Source organism: Glandiceps talaboti, chromosome 3 (genome assembly GCF_964340395.1).
Source record: "Glandiceps talaboti chromosome 3, keGlaTala1.1, whole genome shotgun sequence".
NCBI lineage: Eukaryota > Metazoa > Hemichordata > Enteropneusta > Spengelidae > Glandiceps > Glandiceps talaboti.
The window spans coordinates 6,008,327-6,025,783 of record NC_135551.1 but is presented as its reverse complement, the minus strand read 5'-3'; the positions used below and the strand labels follow the sequence as shown (position 1 = coordinate 6,025,783).

Below are 17,457 nucleotides of genomic sequence, written 5' to 3'. Positions count from 1 at the left end.
TTTCCGTCAGTGGGCGATTGAGAAAATTTGCCATTTTGCCGATCACTTCTTTTGGATTTCGTTTCATGTCTTCGTATTTGACGTTAAGTACGTCATCACTTCGGCCAAGTTTGTGCCAAGACGTCACGTGATCTAATCACGGACCATTTAAAACCCTCCCCTCCACGAAATTTCGTATGCTTTCTGTCCAATCTAACGCTGCCAAAGTACCATCTACAAATGTTTGTGTATAGTGATACCAGGAGACGCAGACATCTTTGGGATTCCGTGAAACATATATGATTTTCAATCTCTTTTCTGTAAGGTGTTTTTCAGGACGAAGAACTTCCAGCGGGTAGTGTGTTCGAAGTAACCTGGGTGATGGCATACTTGTCAGCTGCTCCTGGAATGTAGTTTTCCACTGTTGCCGAAAAGTTTTCCTTTGTGGGAAGGGGTGGGGGTCTGAGGCCTAACTGAAAGAATTTATTTTTTTATCATACATTGAATTATTGATCTCGCCCCTAAGCTCACACATCGCATAATATACAACAAAACACACACAACAGTGTACCACTCCAGAACGACAACATGAATTTTCAACTAGAAGTTTATAAAAACATTTCAAATATTGGTACCCTCGTTCATCTTTCTAGTACCAAAATACATGGCGTCAGGAATCGGTTAATACCTTTGGTAGACATATAGTCCCATTGTACAAATACTATTTAAATGTTTGTTGAGTAAATGGCTGGTTGAAAATTCCTGGTGTCATTCTTTGGTGGTATTTTGTTGTGTGTCTTTATATTACTCGATGAGTGGACTTACGCGATCCTAGATACCCATATCATTTTGCCCCTTCACATATTATTAACCAAATAACTCAATGTTATCGATATTTCATTATATATTCTGGAACATATCTCGGGTCACAAGTGTCTGTGGACTTGCAATAAACTTTGACCTGGGATATAAAAAACGTTGAAAGATAATCTTGGTATAGGCAGCCATCTGTCCCGTGGAAATTGTTCTCAGTATTCAGTACGTAGCGGTAATATGTAGGCCGCTAACTCAATGCATTCACACTAATTCAGTATGGTGGTAATAGTGGGAAATAACCAATGCTCATATCGATGGACTAGCAACGGTGATCGCGTCATTACCATTGATTTGGATCTTTCTCACATCTAACAACATTAGAAAATATCTTTTGAAACCAGATTTACACTGAATGCCTTCCTTAAGGCACAGTCTTGAAATTCTCGTTCCTACACACAATACAAAAGAACATATGCGATTAGTTGTGTTTGCAGCATGGACCGGACTCAGTATTTGAACTTGGCTAGTGTATTTTTAAAATACAGCTTAATTACTGAACGCCATTAATCATACAAATGAGTGGTGCTCATTAAAACTAAAAGCAAAACCACAAAGGTTTTTTTTAGAAGCTGTGCGCTGTGGTATGAAAACCAGATTTTTCGAAAAATAACTGCCTCACTGATATTGCAGTAGCAAGGTATAGACACTAATACAATGTGTAATTGGTCGATGTGGAAGATTCCATTCGGTCTGGTAGGTACTAGCGATGCCTCTCTTGATATAACCACCGTATAATCAAGATAGCATAACTGTAAATATTGCAAGTCCCATAAAATGTTCGCTTTAAGATCATGAAATTCATGAGAAACGCCAACCTACTGTGAGTACAATTAAACCAAGTCTGGACATCCTTACTATAGCTTACATGTATATCAACATGACACATGATATGTTTTGCCAAATTGTGTGCATGTACGAAGGAGAATGAGAATGACGTATTCAATAGCCACCAGCAGTCTATTCGTAAATAAAGTCTATGTCCCTTTCCTTCAACTTCTCGGTGATTTCTCGCTCATAATGTTCATTTTGTGCAACAGTGAAATAACTCTTCACAATTTACAGTTTAAAACACTGGCTGATCATGATAAACCGAGCCGAGTCACCATTTACTGTCATCAAAGTCTTACGTGAATTCTGACATACATGTATTACTACTGATCTTTGCACACAGCTGATAGACCAAGTAATAACACTCGAATCACTCTCATATCTCGTATCCGACTCAACTTCTGTATGTACGTACCGGGATCACACTTGAACTTTAGAGGGAATTAGCTCAGACTACACACAGTGTTTAAAGTTCTACACTGGAAATCAAGGCAAACACCCAGCATAGTGCCTCGTTCATTGACTTCCCGCGAAGCCAAGTCCTCTTGCCAAAATCTGAAGTGCCTGTCAGTCCCCAGTGTCCTTTATTGTGACGTCCGTAAAGTCTAAATTTACATAACGCATGGCCAATGGCCAAATAATTAATGCACTCCATATAGAGCTTTTCTGGGCGTGATCATGCCCTAAAAGTATTGATGAATGATCACTATGAATCCTAGATATTTATGAAATGCAGACTGTCGTCTCATGTATTCGAGTATGCTTGGAATCCTGTGTGGTCTGAATCCAATATCCTTGAGACAGTCTTTTGACCTTTCAGTCAAACTAGGCCATGCGATGTTGTTAAAATATTCAGTTTACTGAAAATATAAATATGTCATCTGTGACACATGTACATTCTGAGTCTCAATATTTTTTCTACTTTTGACTCGTTTTCTATCTTGTTACCTGTATATTTTGTATTGAACTGATAATAAATAAATCTTTTCCAAAAGAGAAAAAAATGACTTCGTGTTTGTGTTTAGTGAGTATAATGTACGCAAATTGCGGCGGTAAGTTGCCGACGGTGACTTTTTAATGAATGACAAACCCGTACATCTGTAATATTAGCTTTTTTTTCGTTTGGGGCAGTAGTCCGGGGGGGCACTTGTCCGAGGGGGGGGGGGCAATTGTCCGGGGGGGGGGCAGTTGTCCGGGGGCAGTTGTCCTAGAATCTCTTGATACCGTGTTAGTATATTTAGTTCACTTAGCAACAGATACGTGTACGCTGACACTTGACGTCCATTACCTTCTAAATAATATCGAACGTGACGATACTGTCGTATGACTAGCAAGCTTAGTTGTAGACAAAGAGAGAAAATATCGTGTCAGTGGCTTAGGAGAGTAGTAACTAGTGAATACAAGGTGAGTTGTTCTTCCGTATGTTGTCTAGACCATCCACTGTCTATGTCTAGACGTACTGTGCTATACTTACAATCTTGCATTCCAAAGTCCCATTGTATAAACTAATGTGGATCCGGTGAGATATACATTGTGTGGTAACTTGGTGAGATTTAATTGTTTATAACTCACGGAATGTATGCATTCCCTTGGAAGTACATTTATAAAACACACCTGTGATTTATATGTACAGGATTTCCAGCTTTGATAGAACATTACGTAACCTTATTGTGCTTACCGCGTTCATCGATCAGATCACTATACTTTGTGTGCTGAATAATTATCTACGTAGTAGTCCGATTTCCAAACAATCTAGGACACACAGTGTCACTAGTACTGTTATTTCTAATATTTTACCTACTTGCGAGTTAAACGTGTACAACGCCCCACCGTACCACAGACATCAGAAACTATATAGCTAGATCAGCAAATTTTGGCGAACAATATGGCCGTGTCTGGGCGAAGATTATATAACGTGGTCTTCAAGCTTGCTACAAAGTCATTCACTGTCAACATTTACAGTAGAACAGTACGGCGTGGCTTAACTTGAATGCAGGAGTCCTGCATTTGTATTTTGGTTAAGGTCGATCCGACCTCTTAAAAGTCGTACTCTTAATTAATAAACTGATTTCAATCCGACATTTAAAGTAAAACCTATTTACAATGAAGCAGTAATTTTGGAACCATCCTTCGAGTATAGTTGGAGAAATTCACCAAAACAATTACGTCCGTCGAACACAGGGTAATTGATCGCCGTGGCATTGGAGTTGTCGACCTATAACATACCACGCCGACTTCTATTGTCTTCGTGTGCAGTATAACATTTATTGCAGACGGTGACCTTTAAGGAACATTCTGAATAGCACAGTGTCACAGTAGAATGAAGAATATCACTCAAGACGTGTAGATATCATTGATAACATAGAATAGTGTCCCAGTAGAATGAAGTATATCACTCAAGACGTGTAGATATCATTGATAACATAGAATAGTGTCATAGTAGAATGAAGTATATCACTCAAGACGTGTAGATATCATTGATAACATAGAATAGTGTCACAGTAGAATGAAGTATATCACTCAAGACGTGTAACTATCATTGATAACATAGAATAGTGTCACACTAGAATGAAGAATATCACTCAAGACGTGTAGATATCATTGATAACATAGAATAGTGTCACAGTAGAATGAAGAATATCACTCAAGACGTGTAGATATATATCATTGATAACATAGAATAGTGTCACAGTAGAATGAAGTATATCACTCATGACGTGTAGATATCATTGATAACATAGAATAGTGTCACAGTAGAATGAAGAATATCAATCAAGACGTGTAGATATCATTGATAACATAGAATAGTGTCACAGTAGAATGAAGCATATCAATCAAGACGTGTAGCTATCATTGATAACATAGGATGGTGTCACAGTAGAATGAAGTATATCACTCAAGACGTGTAGATATCATTGATAACATAGAATAGTGTCACAGTAGAATGAAGTATATCACTCAAGACGTGTAGCTATCATTGATAACATAGAATAGTGTCACACTAGAATGAAGAATATCACTCAAGACGTGTAACTATCATTGATAACATAGAATAGTGTCACAGTAGAATGAAGTATATCACTCAAGACGTGTAACTATCATTGATAACATAGAATAGTGTCACAGTAGAATGAAGTATATCACTCAAGACGTGTAGATATATATCATTGATAACATAGAATAGTGTCACAGTAGAATGAAGTATATCACTCAAGACGTGTAACTATCATTGATAACATAGAATAGTGTCACAGTAGAATGAAGTATATCACTCAAGACGTGTAGATATCATTGATAACATAGGATAGTGTCACAGTAGAATGAAGAATATCACTCAAGACGTGTAGATATCATTGATAACATAGAATAGTGTCACAGTAGAATGAAGTATATCACTCAAGACGTGTAGATATCATTGATAACATAGAAGTGTCACAGTAGAATGAAGTATATCACTCAAGACGTGTAACTATCATTGATAACATAGAAGTGTCACAGTAGAATGAAGTATATCACTCAAGACGTGTAGATATCATTGATAACATAGAATAGTGTCACAGTAGAATGAAGTATATCACTCAAGACGTGTAGCTATCATTGATAACATAGAATAGTGTCACAGTAGAATGAAGTATATCACTCAAGACGTGTAGATATCATTGATAACATAGAATAGTGTCACAGTAGAATGAAGCATATCACTCAAGACGTGTAGCTATCATTGATAACATCTTCGAGGAAATTGAATGTGTTAATTGACTTATTTAGGAGGTAATATCAAGAACTAGAATCAGGAATATCCCACAATCGGGATAATTATCACGATTGGGATAAATAAATGATAGGTATTGCCATTGGTTTATTCAGATCCGGATAAATAGATACAATTATTTCAGTTAAAATAGTCCTTGACAATCTATGTCCGACCTCATTGAGAGTAGAATGCACACAGACATGTTTACACATGCGCCGTGTCGTATTTACGTGCGTCAAAGAGTTCAAAAGTCATTTATCCCAACCAGGATAAAAATATTATCATGATCAGGGTATCATGATCAGAATATTAGAGATACATACTATATTTAGGTTACAGTCTCAGCTACTAAAGTTCCATAAGCATTGTTTATTTAAGTACATTTTGCCATTTGTAGATGACACTTTAACAAGTGTTACTGCCAGATATTTCAGTTAAAATATTTTCAGAACAGTGTAAGTGTAATTCAATTGAACATTAATGCTTCATTAAATAATATATTTTCTTGCCAATGTCACTTCTTGTGTACATGGCATTAAATAATAATACATAAAATCGTATCAAAGTATAAAATGTTTTGTATCTCCTTTATACTCAGGCCGTGTCTAACTGTGTCCTTGATGCAAAGAACAACGCTTCAGAACGTATACGTATTAGTTTCTGCGCATGCGTCGTCTGTATTATTTACAGTATTTGCAGCAACCATACAATGCAAACTTTTACAGTCAGTGTATACATAGTGTAGGGTCTATGGTGTATAGATACGTGTTGCCTTCTAGAAAGCTCACAGTACTATGTCGTTAGGGAGCCTTCTGTATTTACAAGGGGGGGGGGGAGGAATCGGGGGGTAGGTCACATTTTACAAACCTGTTCTTCGGGGAGGGTCATATTTTGCATATAATATACCTAGTGATAATGCTGTGCCATGATTCCTAGAATCAGTCACGTGATAGGAAAATAGAATGACTATTTCCCTAGGGAAATAGTTCCACCAACTTTACATGGTCACTGACCACCGCGCGTTCACTGCAGGTCAAAAAGGCAGCTTCTGACGATGTCGTCTGCCACCACGAGTTCACAACACGAGGTATATTATAAAACACATATTGCCTGGCCTATATTCGGGCTATAGCACCCGAATATAATAGCATGTGATTCTGGTAACTCACAGTCCCTCGAGTGTAATAAACGGGTGCTATAGCCCTCATGGCCAGGCAATCTGTGTTCATTACAATGTTTGGAAGAGGATCATATTTTACAATCCGTAGTTTTGTGACCAAATTGAAGATTAAAATTGTTATTATTATTGTAAATTTGTTTTGTGTATTATGCTTATAAGAGAACGTAACTAGCCAGTCTTGTACTCTTTGTCACTTTATATTTTATATGTAGAAATATTGCTTTCTAATAAAGAGTCAATCATATAATGGGAACATTGTAAACCACGCCCTCTATAGATCGATAAGTTTATGTACAGTACACATTGACATTTACAAGAATCGCTGCAATAAAGAACGGAACAACATGTCTAGTCTGTGTAGCTATGCGAGTCTGTCTTTCTGTAACACATATACCGATTGATGAACACAAGTCTTGACAAACATTACATGAAGATGATGTTTGTATAATGTACAATATGTTTATATACATACTATCGAATGGTGTAGGTTCGATTGACGAGTATTTAATAGAGAGAATAGCGTACGGAGTAATCAATTTGAGGGGAAAAACACGCAGGAGAGAGAAGACCCTCACTCCGCAACTAAATCAAACCAGGCAAACGCTACAAACGTGGGTAGGTACTGACACTGCACTGTCGCATCGTCAGGGACGTTTAAACACGTCCCTGCATGTTTATACATACGTCCCTGGTAGCATGATCCTGACGTAGCATTTAACAAACATAAGGTGATATACATTGATAATGTGTGACTCAGTACTAGTTTGAGTTTGGTAGTGAAAACTTGGATCTGTATAGAAGGCTTCCCTCATCAGATGATCTTAAATGAATTGAAGAACTTGAATGCATTTATTTGGATGAACAGAAAGTAAGACAATATTCTATTTATTTTCACTATTACATGATTGTCTGTGATTACTATCATTCATTTCACGTACTTAATGGGTAATTTAGGATACAGTAGGGTACCTGAGAAACGGACAAGATATCGTTATTTCAAATTTTTAATCCCGATCGGTATAAATCAATGAAACCAACCAGTCAACAATTTCGTTAAAAACTATTTATACCGATTGGGTTGAATACTATAGTTGTTATCCCTAATAGGGAGTAATTATCCCGACTGCAGGGAGATAATTCCTGACTAAACTCGTCAATCATGGTGCACAATAGACATTTTGAAATTCGCTCGTTGAAACGATCTATGCACGATTACCACAAAAATGAAAAAAATGCAGCACAAAACTCAAAAATTTAAAATTACAGACTTCTCTCCATGATGCACAGTTAAGATAATGGCTGCTGATGCTATGCTGTTGGATGCGATTAATGGCTGCTGGTGCTATGCTGTTGGATGCGATTCAATATGGAAGCTAATGTCTAGATAGCATTCATTTCATTCGTTCGTTCGTTCGTTCGTTCATTCATTCATTCATTCATTCATTCATTCATTCATTCATTCATTCATTCATTCATTCATTCATTCATTCAGTCCCACTAATGTGTTACACAACTCAACCTATGCAATAATAATAATATTTATTTCTTAAAAAGTGAACGCTTTCCATATACAAATATCTCAAAGCGCCTTACATTGCTACGACAAAAAGGCAATAAAATGCAACGTGTAAGTATCACAGAATTACAGCCTGTTTCAAGTTAATGTTCACCATCTCTGTTTGATTCAAGCATGTATATTCTACACTATACAGATAGATAACAAGTTCTTGCTACATTTTGTCTATTATGAAATAATCCGCAACTGCAACGAGGGGCAGACATAGAGGAGCCAAAGTTTTGACGTCTGCATTTGATGTCTGTGCGCATTGATGTGCATTGGTTCATCTTATTTAGACAAACTGTCGAAAACTATTCATTTAATCTTGCAATTGTAAACTGTAGCTTGTACATTGAGTTTTTGGCATCTGCGTTGCTATATCAAACAGAACCGATGAACGGTAACTTGAAGAGGGTTGTAAAACGAACGTCGACAGTTTACACAGATGAACAAAAACTACAAAACTATAAATAGTACAATTGTAAAATATTTCCATAAACATTTTTTAAACACAACAAACGACTGGTATGATGATTATCATTTCCCTTTCTTTTCCAAGGTTATATTTGTATGAAATAACTCTTCCAATGCATGTAGTGACCTGTATTAACATGAATAATGGTGAACAGTACAGTTCTAAACAATGTGGAATGTGAATGTTGATTGATTGATTGATTGTTTGATTCATTCATTCATTCATTCATTCATTCATTCATTGATTGATTGATTGATTGATTGATTGATTGATTGATTGAAATACAATGAAATTTATTAGTATTCTGCTTGGTTATATATAGAAATATATGTAAAAAATACTGATGCTTACTCACACCGTACTTTGCATATTATTGTTATCAAAATCCTATCTTAACATTATATCTAGAGAAAAATCTAACTTGGTAAATACATTTGGCAAACGTACATGGCTTACGTAATATTAAACAAAATATGTAGTTAATTTTCGTAAGTTTCACTGTGAAACGTTCATTTATCAATATTTATGTTTATATTTCAGATGATGGCGTCAATATCTTCAAGTTCCTTCTTCCGTTCTTCTTTATTCCGCTATGGAAGGTTTTACAAAGTCATCAAACCGAGAATATCACAGCATGATGTTTTTGGACTCGACATTGACATGAAACCATTACCACTCACCAATACAACTGAATCTAAAAAATGGTTACACCTTGCATCGTATACTTCTTCTCAATCGTGGAATTGTTATCGACTATTTCACACAAACCCAGCTAGCTGTGTTGATGTCCTATTGAAAAATAAACAGCTAGAGCTGGTGCATGACGGGAAGAGTACACTACTCAATAACCTATGGTTACGACATCACTGTTGGTAAGAATTTAATTATTACTTACATATAGACAATGTACTGATATTCGGAACAGATGACAATTATGATAAGTATTAGGACCTATGAACGTTGTTGACAATTAGAGTGAACTTATGGATGAAGAAGGGGTATTCATTTTGGGTCTTTAATATGACTGAATCTAATTTACTACGTTTTTTGCTCATACAAAATAACGTGAAACAACAAAGCCCAAGTCCTTGTTCACAATTCAATACATATATAAAGAGTTAAATGTATCAAGAGTTCGGGCTTCTTCCTATAAAAGCCCTGGAAGTGTTTTCTATTCAATATGCAATGGTTATGGCCTACATACATTTCGTATACAATGGTTATTGCTTATAGATATAGTTTATATTTACACAAATACATATCGATTAAAATAACAATTGATTCATTTTTGTCAAGGTATGACGTATGCTATGACTAATAAATGTCGATTAATGTAAATATTGATTCATCTTTGTCAAGGTGTGAAGTGTGCTATGATAAGACGATTAATGAGAAGAATTTTGACATATCTAAAATAGATTTGAATGTCACAGCTAAAAGTCTGAGAACCGACGGAAATGTGCTTCAAATAGAATGTGAGTTAACATTATCATTCGAGTCACCTATACTAGTTAATATATCATATTACCATCACAGGAATGAGATGCCACTGGTCATCTTGTGTCTTATATCATTTCCATTTACTTACTAAGTACAACAAATTTGTTTCAATATCATATCACTCTTATCTTGTCTTCAGTAACGTTTGGAAAATTGTCCACGCTCTATTCTCAATATTAAAGGACATTTGCTTTATTACAGAAAACTATTTACATCATCATCTATCTCTCTCTCTCTCTCTCTCTCTCTCTCTCTCTCTCTCTCTCTCTCTCTCTCTCTCTCTCTCTCTCTCTCTCTCTCTCTCTCTCTCTCTCTCTCTCTCTCTCTCTCTCCCCAACATATATATATATAAAGTCCAATTCCCTTTATTTGCAGGGTCTGATAATCATAAATCACTTCACTATATGGATGACCTTGTTGATCAATGTATCTCTGACAACAGTCCATCAGAACGGGGGAAAGTCTTAAAACTATGGGATGCAGAAAGTATAAACACTAACATGCCAGAGGCTATTGATTATAAGCAGTACTTGACAGATGACATGTTTTTGAATACTACCCTTCAAAATCTACTGAGCCATGGTATCACCTTCATTAAAAATGTACCACCAACCATAGAAGATACACAGGTATTTATTCTTCGTGACATAATCCAAGCAGGAATTGTCTAATGAAAACAGGTCACGGTGAATGGCCAGCTTTTAAATGGCCAGTCCATTGAAATTTGTATATTACATTTTAATAATCGTTACCTTTCTACTACTAGCCATTCGTACTCTATTTCTTTTCCATTCATTCAAGCACACCTACAGACTGGCTACAAAAAAAACCTGCACCACAAGACGAACAGACTAAATCAACAGACATGTGATTGACAATACGTCGGAGGTATAATACTTTTTAGGAATATTTATTTTTAAAATAACAAAATCATGTGATTGAACAGTGTTCCGATGTTTTCACGTTTTCCTAGCCTTGGTAAACAATTGATACTAAAACAGTTCATAACATATTTTACTTGTATTCTGGCATTTGAGATTTATTTCCTTCAATTCACATTTATATATTCAAGAGAGTCGCAGAAAGAATATCGTTCATAAAGGAAACCCTATGGGGCAAATACTGGCTGTTAACTTCTGAGTTTAAATGGTCACATAAAGGATACACCAATGATCGTTTGAATGTACACAATGATACAACATATCTTAGTGAGCCAGCTGGGTAAGTAAGGTTGCACGTCCATGTATGAGGAGATATATGTGCTTGTGCGTGTGCGTGTGCGTGTGCGTGTCTGTCTGTCTGTCTGTCACAATTGTCAAAATAATTCTACGAGATGAGAATTCTCAAAATAGTCCACTAGTGTAAATCTTGGTTAAGCGTGTGACTTGGTGTCTGGCAGTTTTATAACTTGAATATGATAACGTAAAACGAAACTAACCATACATCATTCTAACAAATTGAATTTACAGCACCATACTTTTTCATTCACTTGGTGATGACGTTGAGGGCGGAGTGACTCTATTGGTTGATGCTTTCAATGTAGCTGAGAAACTGAGGATAAAACACCCTGACTACTATAAGATACTTAGTCAGTTTCCAGTTCGGCATGATAGAATATTAGAAAATCGAATGTTACATGCGTCAGCAGAGGGTCACGTGCTACAACTTTGCCCTACATCAGGTGAACTGGTGTTGGTTAGGTAAGTGTTAAATCAAGATGCCAAAAATGTATTAATACTCAGGAGTTTACTATTGTAATTGGATGTATGAGATACAGACACAATGACTTTAGTATTGTAATTGGATGTATGAGATAAACACAATGACTTTAGTATTGTAATTGGATGTATGAGATAAACACAATGACTTTAGTATTGTAATTGGATGTATGATATAAAAACAATGTTTTAGTATTATAATTGGATGTATGAGATATAAAACAATGACTTTAGTATTGTAATTGGGTGTATGAGATAAACAATGAATTTAGTATTGTAATTGGATGTATGAGATATAAAACAATGACTTTAGTATTGTAATTGGATGTGTGAGATAAACACAATGACTTTAGTATTGTAATTGGATCTATTATATAAACAATGACTTTAGTATTGTAATTGGATGTATGAGATAAACACAATGACTTTAGTATTGTAATTGGATGTATGAGATAAACACAATGACTTTGGTATTGTAATTGGATCTATGAGCGACACAATGACTTTTCAAATAGTTGCTATATCGAAATTATCACATGTATTTGTAGAAAGGATGAAATGTGTTACATGGTGGAAAGACAACAAAACCATTTCACACATATTAGAATTAGATCCTGAAAACTAATATCATTTGTTAGACTAATATTTTTCTGCATTCAGCAAGAAAACACTCATGCTCAAGGAACAATACAAGTGACCTAAGGGGTCTTGTCCCTACGAGTCGCTGGACGATTAGTTACAAAACCCCAAGAGCACGAGTGTTTTCTTGCTGAATGCAGAAAAATATTAGTCTAACAAATGATATAATTATACCTCAAGCAACATTTATGAAAAGATGGTGACGTGGAACTTTTTAACTCATAAATTTGATTATATATTTAACTTTGAACTATTTTTATATATTAAAGACTTGGGCCGACTTCGCTGAGTACGAAGCACTACCACCACAACGACCAGTTGGATCTGTTTTATCGAGCATTATCAACGTTTATCAAGGACCTCTCCTCACCAGTGAATGAGTTTCAGATAAAACTTCACCCTGGTCTCGTCTGTATTGTGGACAACTGGAGAGTTCTACATGGACGAACACCTTTCACTGGCAAAAGAAGTATGCTTGGAATCTATCTACCTAGAGATGACGTTTACAGTCGATACAGAACTTTGATTAATCGAAACATATACTGAACGATAAATTAATGCTATTTTGAGTAGTTCGTAAATACAGCGGGTGATGTAATGTCATGCATGGCTGGTGTAATTATTAGACATTAAAACTTGATAGTATCAGATGACAAGTCAGGAGTTAAATGTCTACTTCTTCTTTTTCAGCTTCTCTTTCTCAGTAATAATAATTGGAATTAATTAGAAATAAGTATTGCATAGTAATTACGCATGCGAAGGTGATGGCGGCAGCCTACTGTTTTGCAAAAGTATAATGATGAAATTATGTAGTAATCAGGTGCAAGAAATAGTCAGAGTGTAAGCTTAGTTTCCGATCTCAGCAGATTTCACAAACTTTTATAAAGGGCTACTGTTTCACATTGGACAAAACGGTCCTGGCGATTCGTATTTACTCAGATTCTCATTTTAGTTGAAATAGTGGATGGCCAGTTTATGTACCGCTAAGGACTTTGAGTTTGTATATTTGCTTCAAAATATTCTGATACACTTAAAGCTAGATGGTGGTATTTTTAATTTCTCACCTAAATTCAAAAATAAAACAGAATCCATCCAGTGTAATAGTACAACTAGTGAGCCTCGTTCAAATTTCGTTGAAGTAATGTCCCCCGATTCCCTTCCACAACAGCTAAAGACTGACTTCTATATTGCCAATGTTCCGAAAATTATCGACATATTCGTGATAGCAGATTTAGACCTATCATGGCTGTATCTCAGTTATACATCCTTGGACCTATACAGTTGCACAGATCTCAATTCCGGTGATTGGTATTGGCCTACTTTACATGGTAGTTGTAAGTTTATATAAGTATTGGCCTACTGTACATAGTAGTTGTAAGTTTATATAAGTATTGGCCTACTTTACATGGTAGTTGTAAGTTTATATAAGTATTGGCCTACTTTACATGGTAGTTGTAAGTTTATATAAGTATTGGCCTACTTTACATGGTAGTTGTAAGTTCATATAAGTATTGGCCTACTTTACATGGTAGTTGTAAGTTTATATAAGTATTGGCCTACTGTACATAGTAGTTGTAAGTTTATATAAGTATTGGCCTACTTTACATGGTAGTTGTAAGTTTATATAAGTATTGGCCTACTTTACATGGTAGTTGTAAGTTTATCTAAGTATTGGCCTACTGTACATAGTAGTTTTTTTTTGTTTTTTTTTATTTATTTTTTTTTAATGAGGGCAAAAATAGTTGACGAAACAACTAATCGAGTTTTGTCCTCAGAGAAAAAAACAACAACAACAACAAAGCAAAACAAAACAAAACAAAACAAAAACATACATATCACACAAATCCGGAGAAGTATTTAACTAAATTCGGAAACAATGACAAATCTTAAAAGAAAGAACAAAATGGTATACATCAACTAATACTGGCTAAGAAGATGGCTTTTGAAATTAGCTTTGAACGTAGTCCGACTTCGAGTGTCTCTTATATGGGAAGGGATAGAGTTCCAAATTTTGGCCCCAGTGAACTTTGTGCTAAATTGACCGTAATTATTGTTGTATTTTGGGATGCTTAAATCATTTCGCTTCTGTTGCCTGGTGTCGTAACAATGACCTATCTTGGAAAAGAAATTTGAGAAGTATGGCGGAACATTGCCATTGATCACATCGTGAACAAAAATTCCTATTTGGTAATCACGTTGCTTGTATACATCTAGCATTAGGAGGCGTTTAAATAAGGGGGGAGAGTGGGTGTTGTAACTACTGAAGGTAATTATGCGAGCAATTTTCTTTTGGATGATTAGTATATCTTTGAGGTAAGACTGATATGTACAGCCCCATACTTCAAGTCCATATGACAGATGGGGAAGAACAAGTGTATTATATATCATCAAAAGAATATGCTGAGGAACTGTATAACGAAGTCTGTACAAAATACCAGTTAGCTTACTCATTTTTTTTCTTCACTTCTAAAATGTGGCAATTCCATAACATTTTACTATCCAAATATACTCCAACATAAGAGGTATTACTGACAAAGTTAATAGCCATATCTTTCAACTGAACTGAACCTTGTGCATTATGAGGTTTGTGTCTACCACCAATGAGTAATGCGTGTGATTTAGCAGAATTTACTGTTAATTTGTTCGCATCACACCAGTTTGTAACATTTGCAAGGGCTGAGTTTATATTGCTGGTGTTTGTTGATGAAGAACACTTCTCAGGTGAATGAAACAGGTTCGAATCATCGGCGTAAAGCCTAAAATTGAAAATATCTGAAGAGTTTGGTAAATCATTTATGTAAATGAGGAAAAGTATTGGGCCCAAAATAGACCCTTGAGGAACACCACAAGTTATGTTTTGTTTCATTGATTCTATATTACCAATACTCACAAATTGACATCTTGAATCCAAATAACTTTTAAACCAATCCAATGCCACCCCTCTAATGCCTTGGTGATCGAGTTTTGACAATAAAATGTTATGGTTAACAGTATCAAATGCCTTTGAGAAGTCTATAAATATGCCTGTTGTAGATTTTCCTTTGTCTAGTTCATCCAATAAGTGTTGAACAAGGCTAATAAGTGAAAGTTTACAGCTGTACTTTTCACGAAAACCATACTGGTGCTGAAAGAGCAAGTCATGTTTCTCTACAAAATTCACAACACGTTTACACATTATTTTTTCAAATACTTTGCTAATGATTGGCAAAATTGAAATTGGTCTGTAATTTCCCGTCTCTTCTGGATCTCCTTTTTTGAAGAGCGGAATAACCTTCGCAATTTTAAGGGAGTCTGGAAAACATCCAGTTGAGAAAGATAAATTTACAATGTTACATAAAGGTTTTGAAACATATGGCATAGCATACTTTAGCAGTTTTGCATCGATTTTGTCCCAGCCTGATGCTTTGTGTACATTTAAGCTTGAAATAATGTCTTCTACTTCCCCAACTGAAGTTGGCTTTAGGAAGAAACAGTGAGGTACATAGTCACCCATGAAGTCACGAAAACAACCGTTTCCATTTGCCTGAATATTCTTAGCAAGTTTTTCACCAATGTTAACAAAGTGATTGTTGAAAACATCAACTATATCTGGAATTTCTGTATGAATAACAGAAGTTCCATTACAGAAACTTTTTATCTTGGTAGGAATAGAAGAGTTACTATTTTTCTTTTTACCCAGCAGATCATTTACCACTCGCCATGTCTCTTTCATGTCGTTACAATGTATATTAAACAAATCAGAATAGTATTTTTTCTTAGCTTTCCTTAAAATGTTTGTTAACACATTTCTGTATCTTTTGAATTTTTGAAGAATATTTTCTTCGAATTTACTCCGGACTACTTTTTTGAAGAGGTTGTGTTTCTTTCGAATAGATTTCCGTATTGCCGCTGTGATCCAGGGTTTGTTTTTAACACCTTTCTTGACTTTATTTATGTTTTTGAGTGGCGCATGGGTATTACAAATATTTAAGAAGGTGTTAGTGAACTTGGTCATTGCTTCATTTACATCTTTACAGTTCAATACTTCATGCCACGTTTCATCTTGCAAATCATGTCTAAATGAATCTAATTTGAATTTAGAATAATTCCTAAAAGGTCCATTTGCTTTTGATGCAGAATGCATGGTCATTGAGTGAAAGAATGCAAAGGTTGGCAAATGATCTGAGATATGGGCTAACAGAGTGCCTGATGTAATATTCAAATGAGCCATATTTGTGTACAGATGATCGATTGTTGTCTCACTTGCACCAGTTATTCTAGTAGGTGTGATTATCGTTTGCTCGAAGTGTAAACATGATAAAACACTAAGAAGTTTATCAGCTGTTGCCTCACAAGGCTTTGAAACGTCAATGTTGAAGTCGCCGACAAGAAAGCACCCAGCATAACCCTGTACTCTATGGTACAAAATTTGCTCCAAGCTATCAATAAATATGTCTGAGTTTGAACTTGGAGGTCTGTATATTGTACCTATGATAAATTTGTTATTTCTGTTAATAACCTCAATCCAAAGAGACTCAGCATCTGTGATGACAATATCGTTCAGAATATTATAATGAAGGCTGTCATGAACATACATTCCTACACCTCCCCCACGTCCCACATCTCGACAGTTTACTTCTAAAGAATAATTTGGCAGGGTAAAAATGCTTTTGTTTTCCACCTTCCAGATCTCAGACAGAGCAATTATTTTAAACTGTGCCTGGAGACTATTTTCAAATAAAAGTTGAAAGTCATCGTAGTTTTTACTTAGAGACCGTACATTTACATGTGAAATCGAGAAAATATCACTTTAGATTGCCTGAGAAAGCACTATTAAACTCTGAGACAGAGTACGATTTACAATGCACATCAAAAAGCCTATCGCCATTGACAGAAAACTGGTTATTATGTTGATTGATCATTAAAAAGGACTAAAAATACCATTACACATTACGCACTTTATACAATATA

The 17,457-nt window shown here is 35.5% G+C and overlaps 1 protein-coding gene across 1 annotated transcript; it reads left to right on the top strand.

Annotated features, from left to right (window-relative positions):
* Positions 1–7,912: 7,912 nt before the first annotated feature.
* Positions 7,913–13,053, top strand: LOC144432724 (trimethyllysine dioxygenase, mitochondrial-like). The gene is made up of 7 exons (XM_078120991.1): positions 7,913–7,966; positions 9,191–9,522; positions 10,010–10,125; positions 10,526–10,779; positions 11,223–11,371; positions 11,620–11,850; positions 12,777–13,053. Exons 1-7 carry the CDS (start codon positions 7,913–7,915, stop codon positions 13,051–13,053), a joined length of 1,413 nt encoding a protein of 470 aa, XP_077977117.1.
* Positions 13,054–17,457: the final 4,404 nt, after the last annotated feature.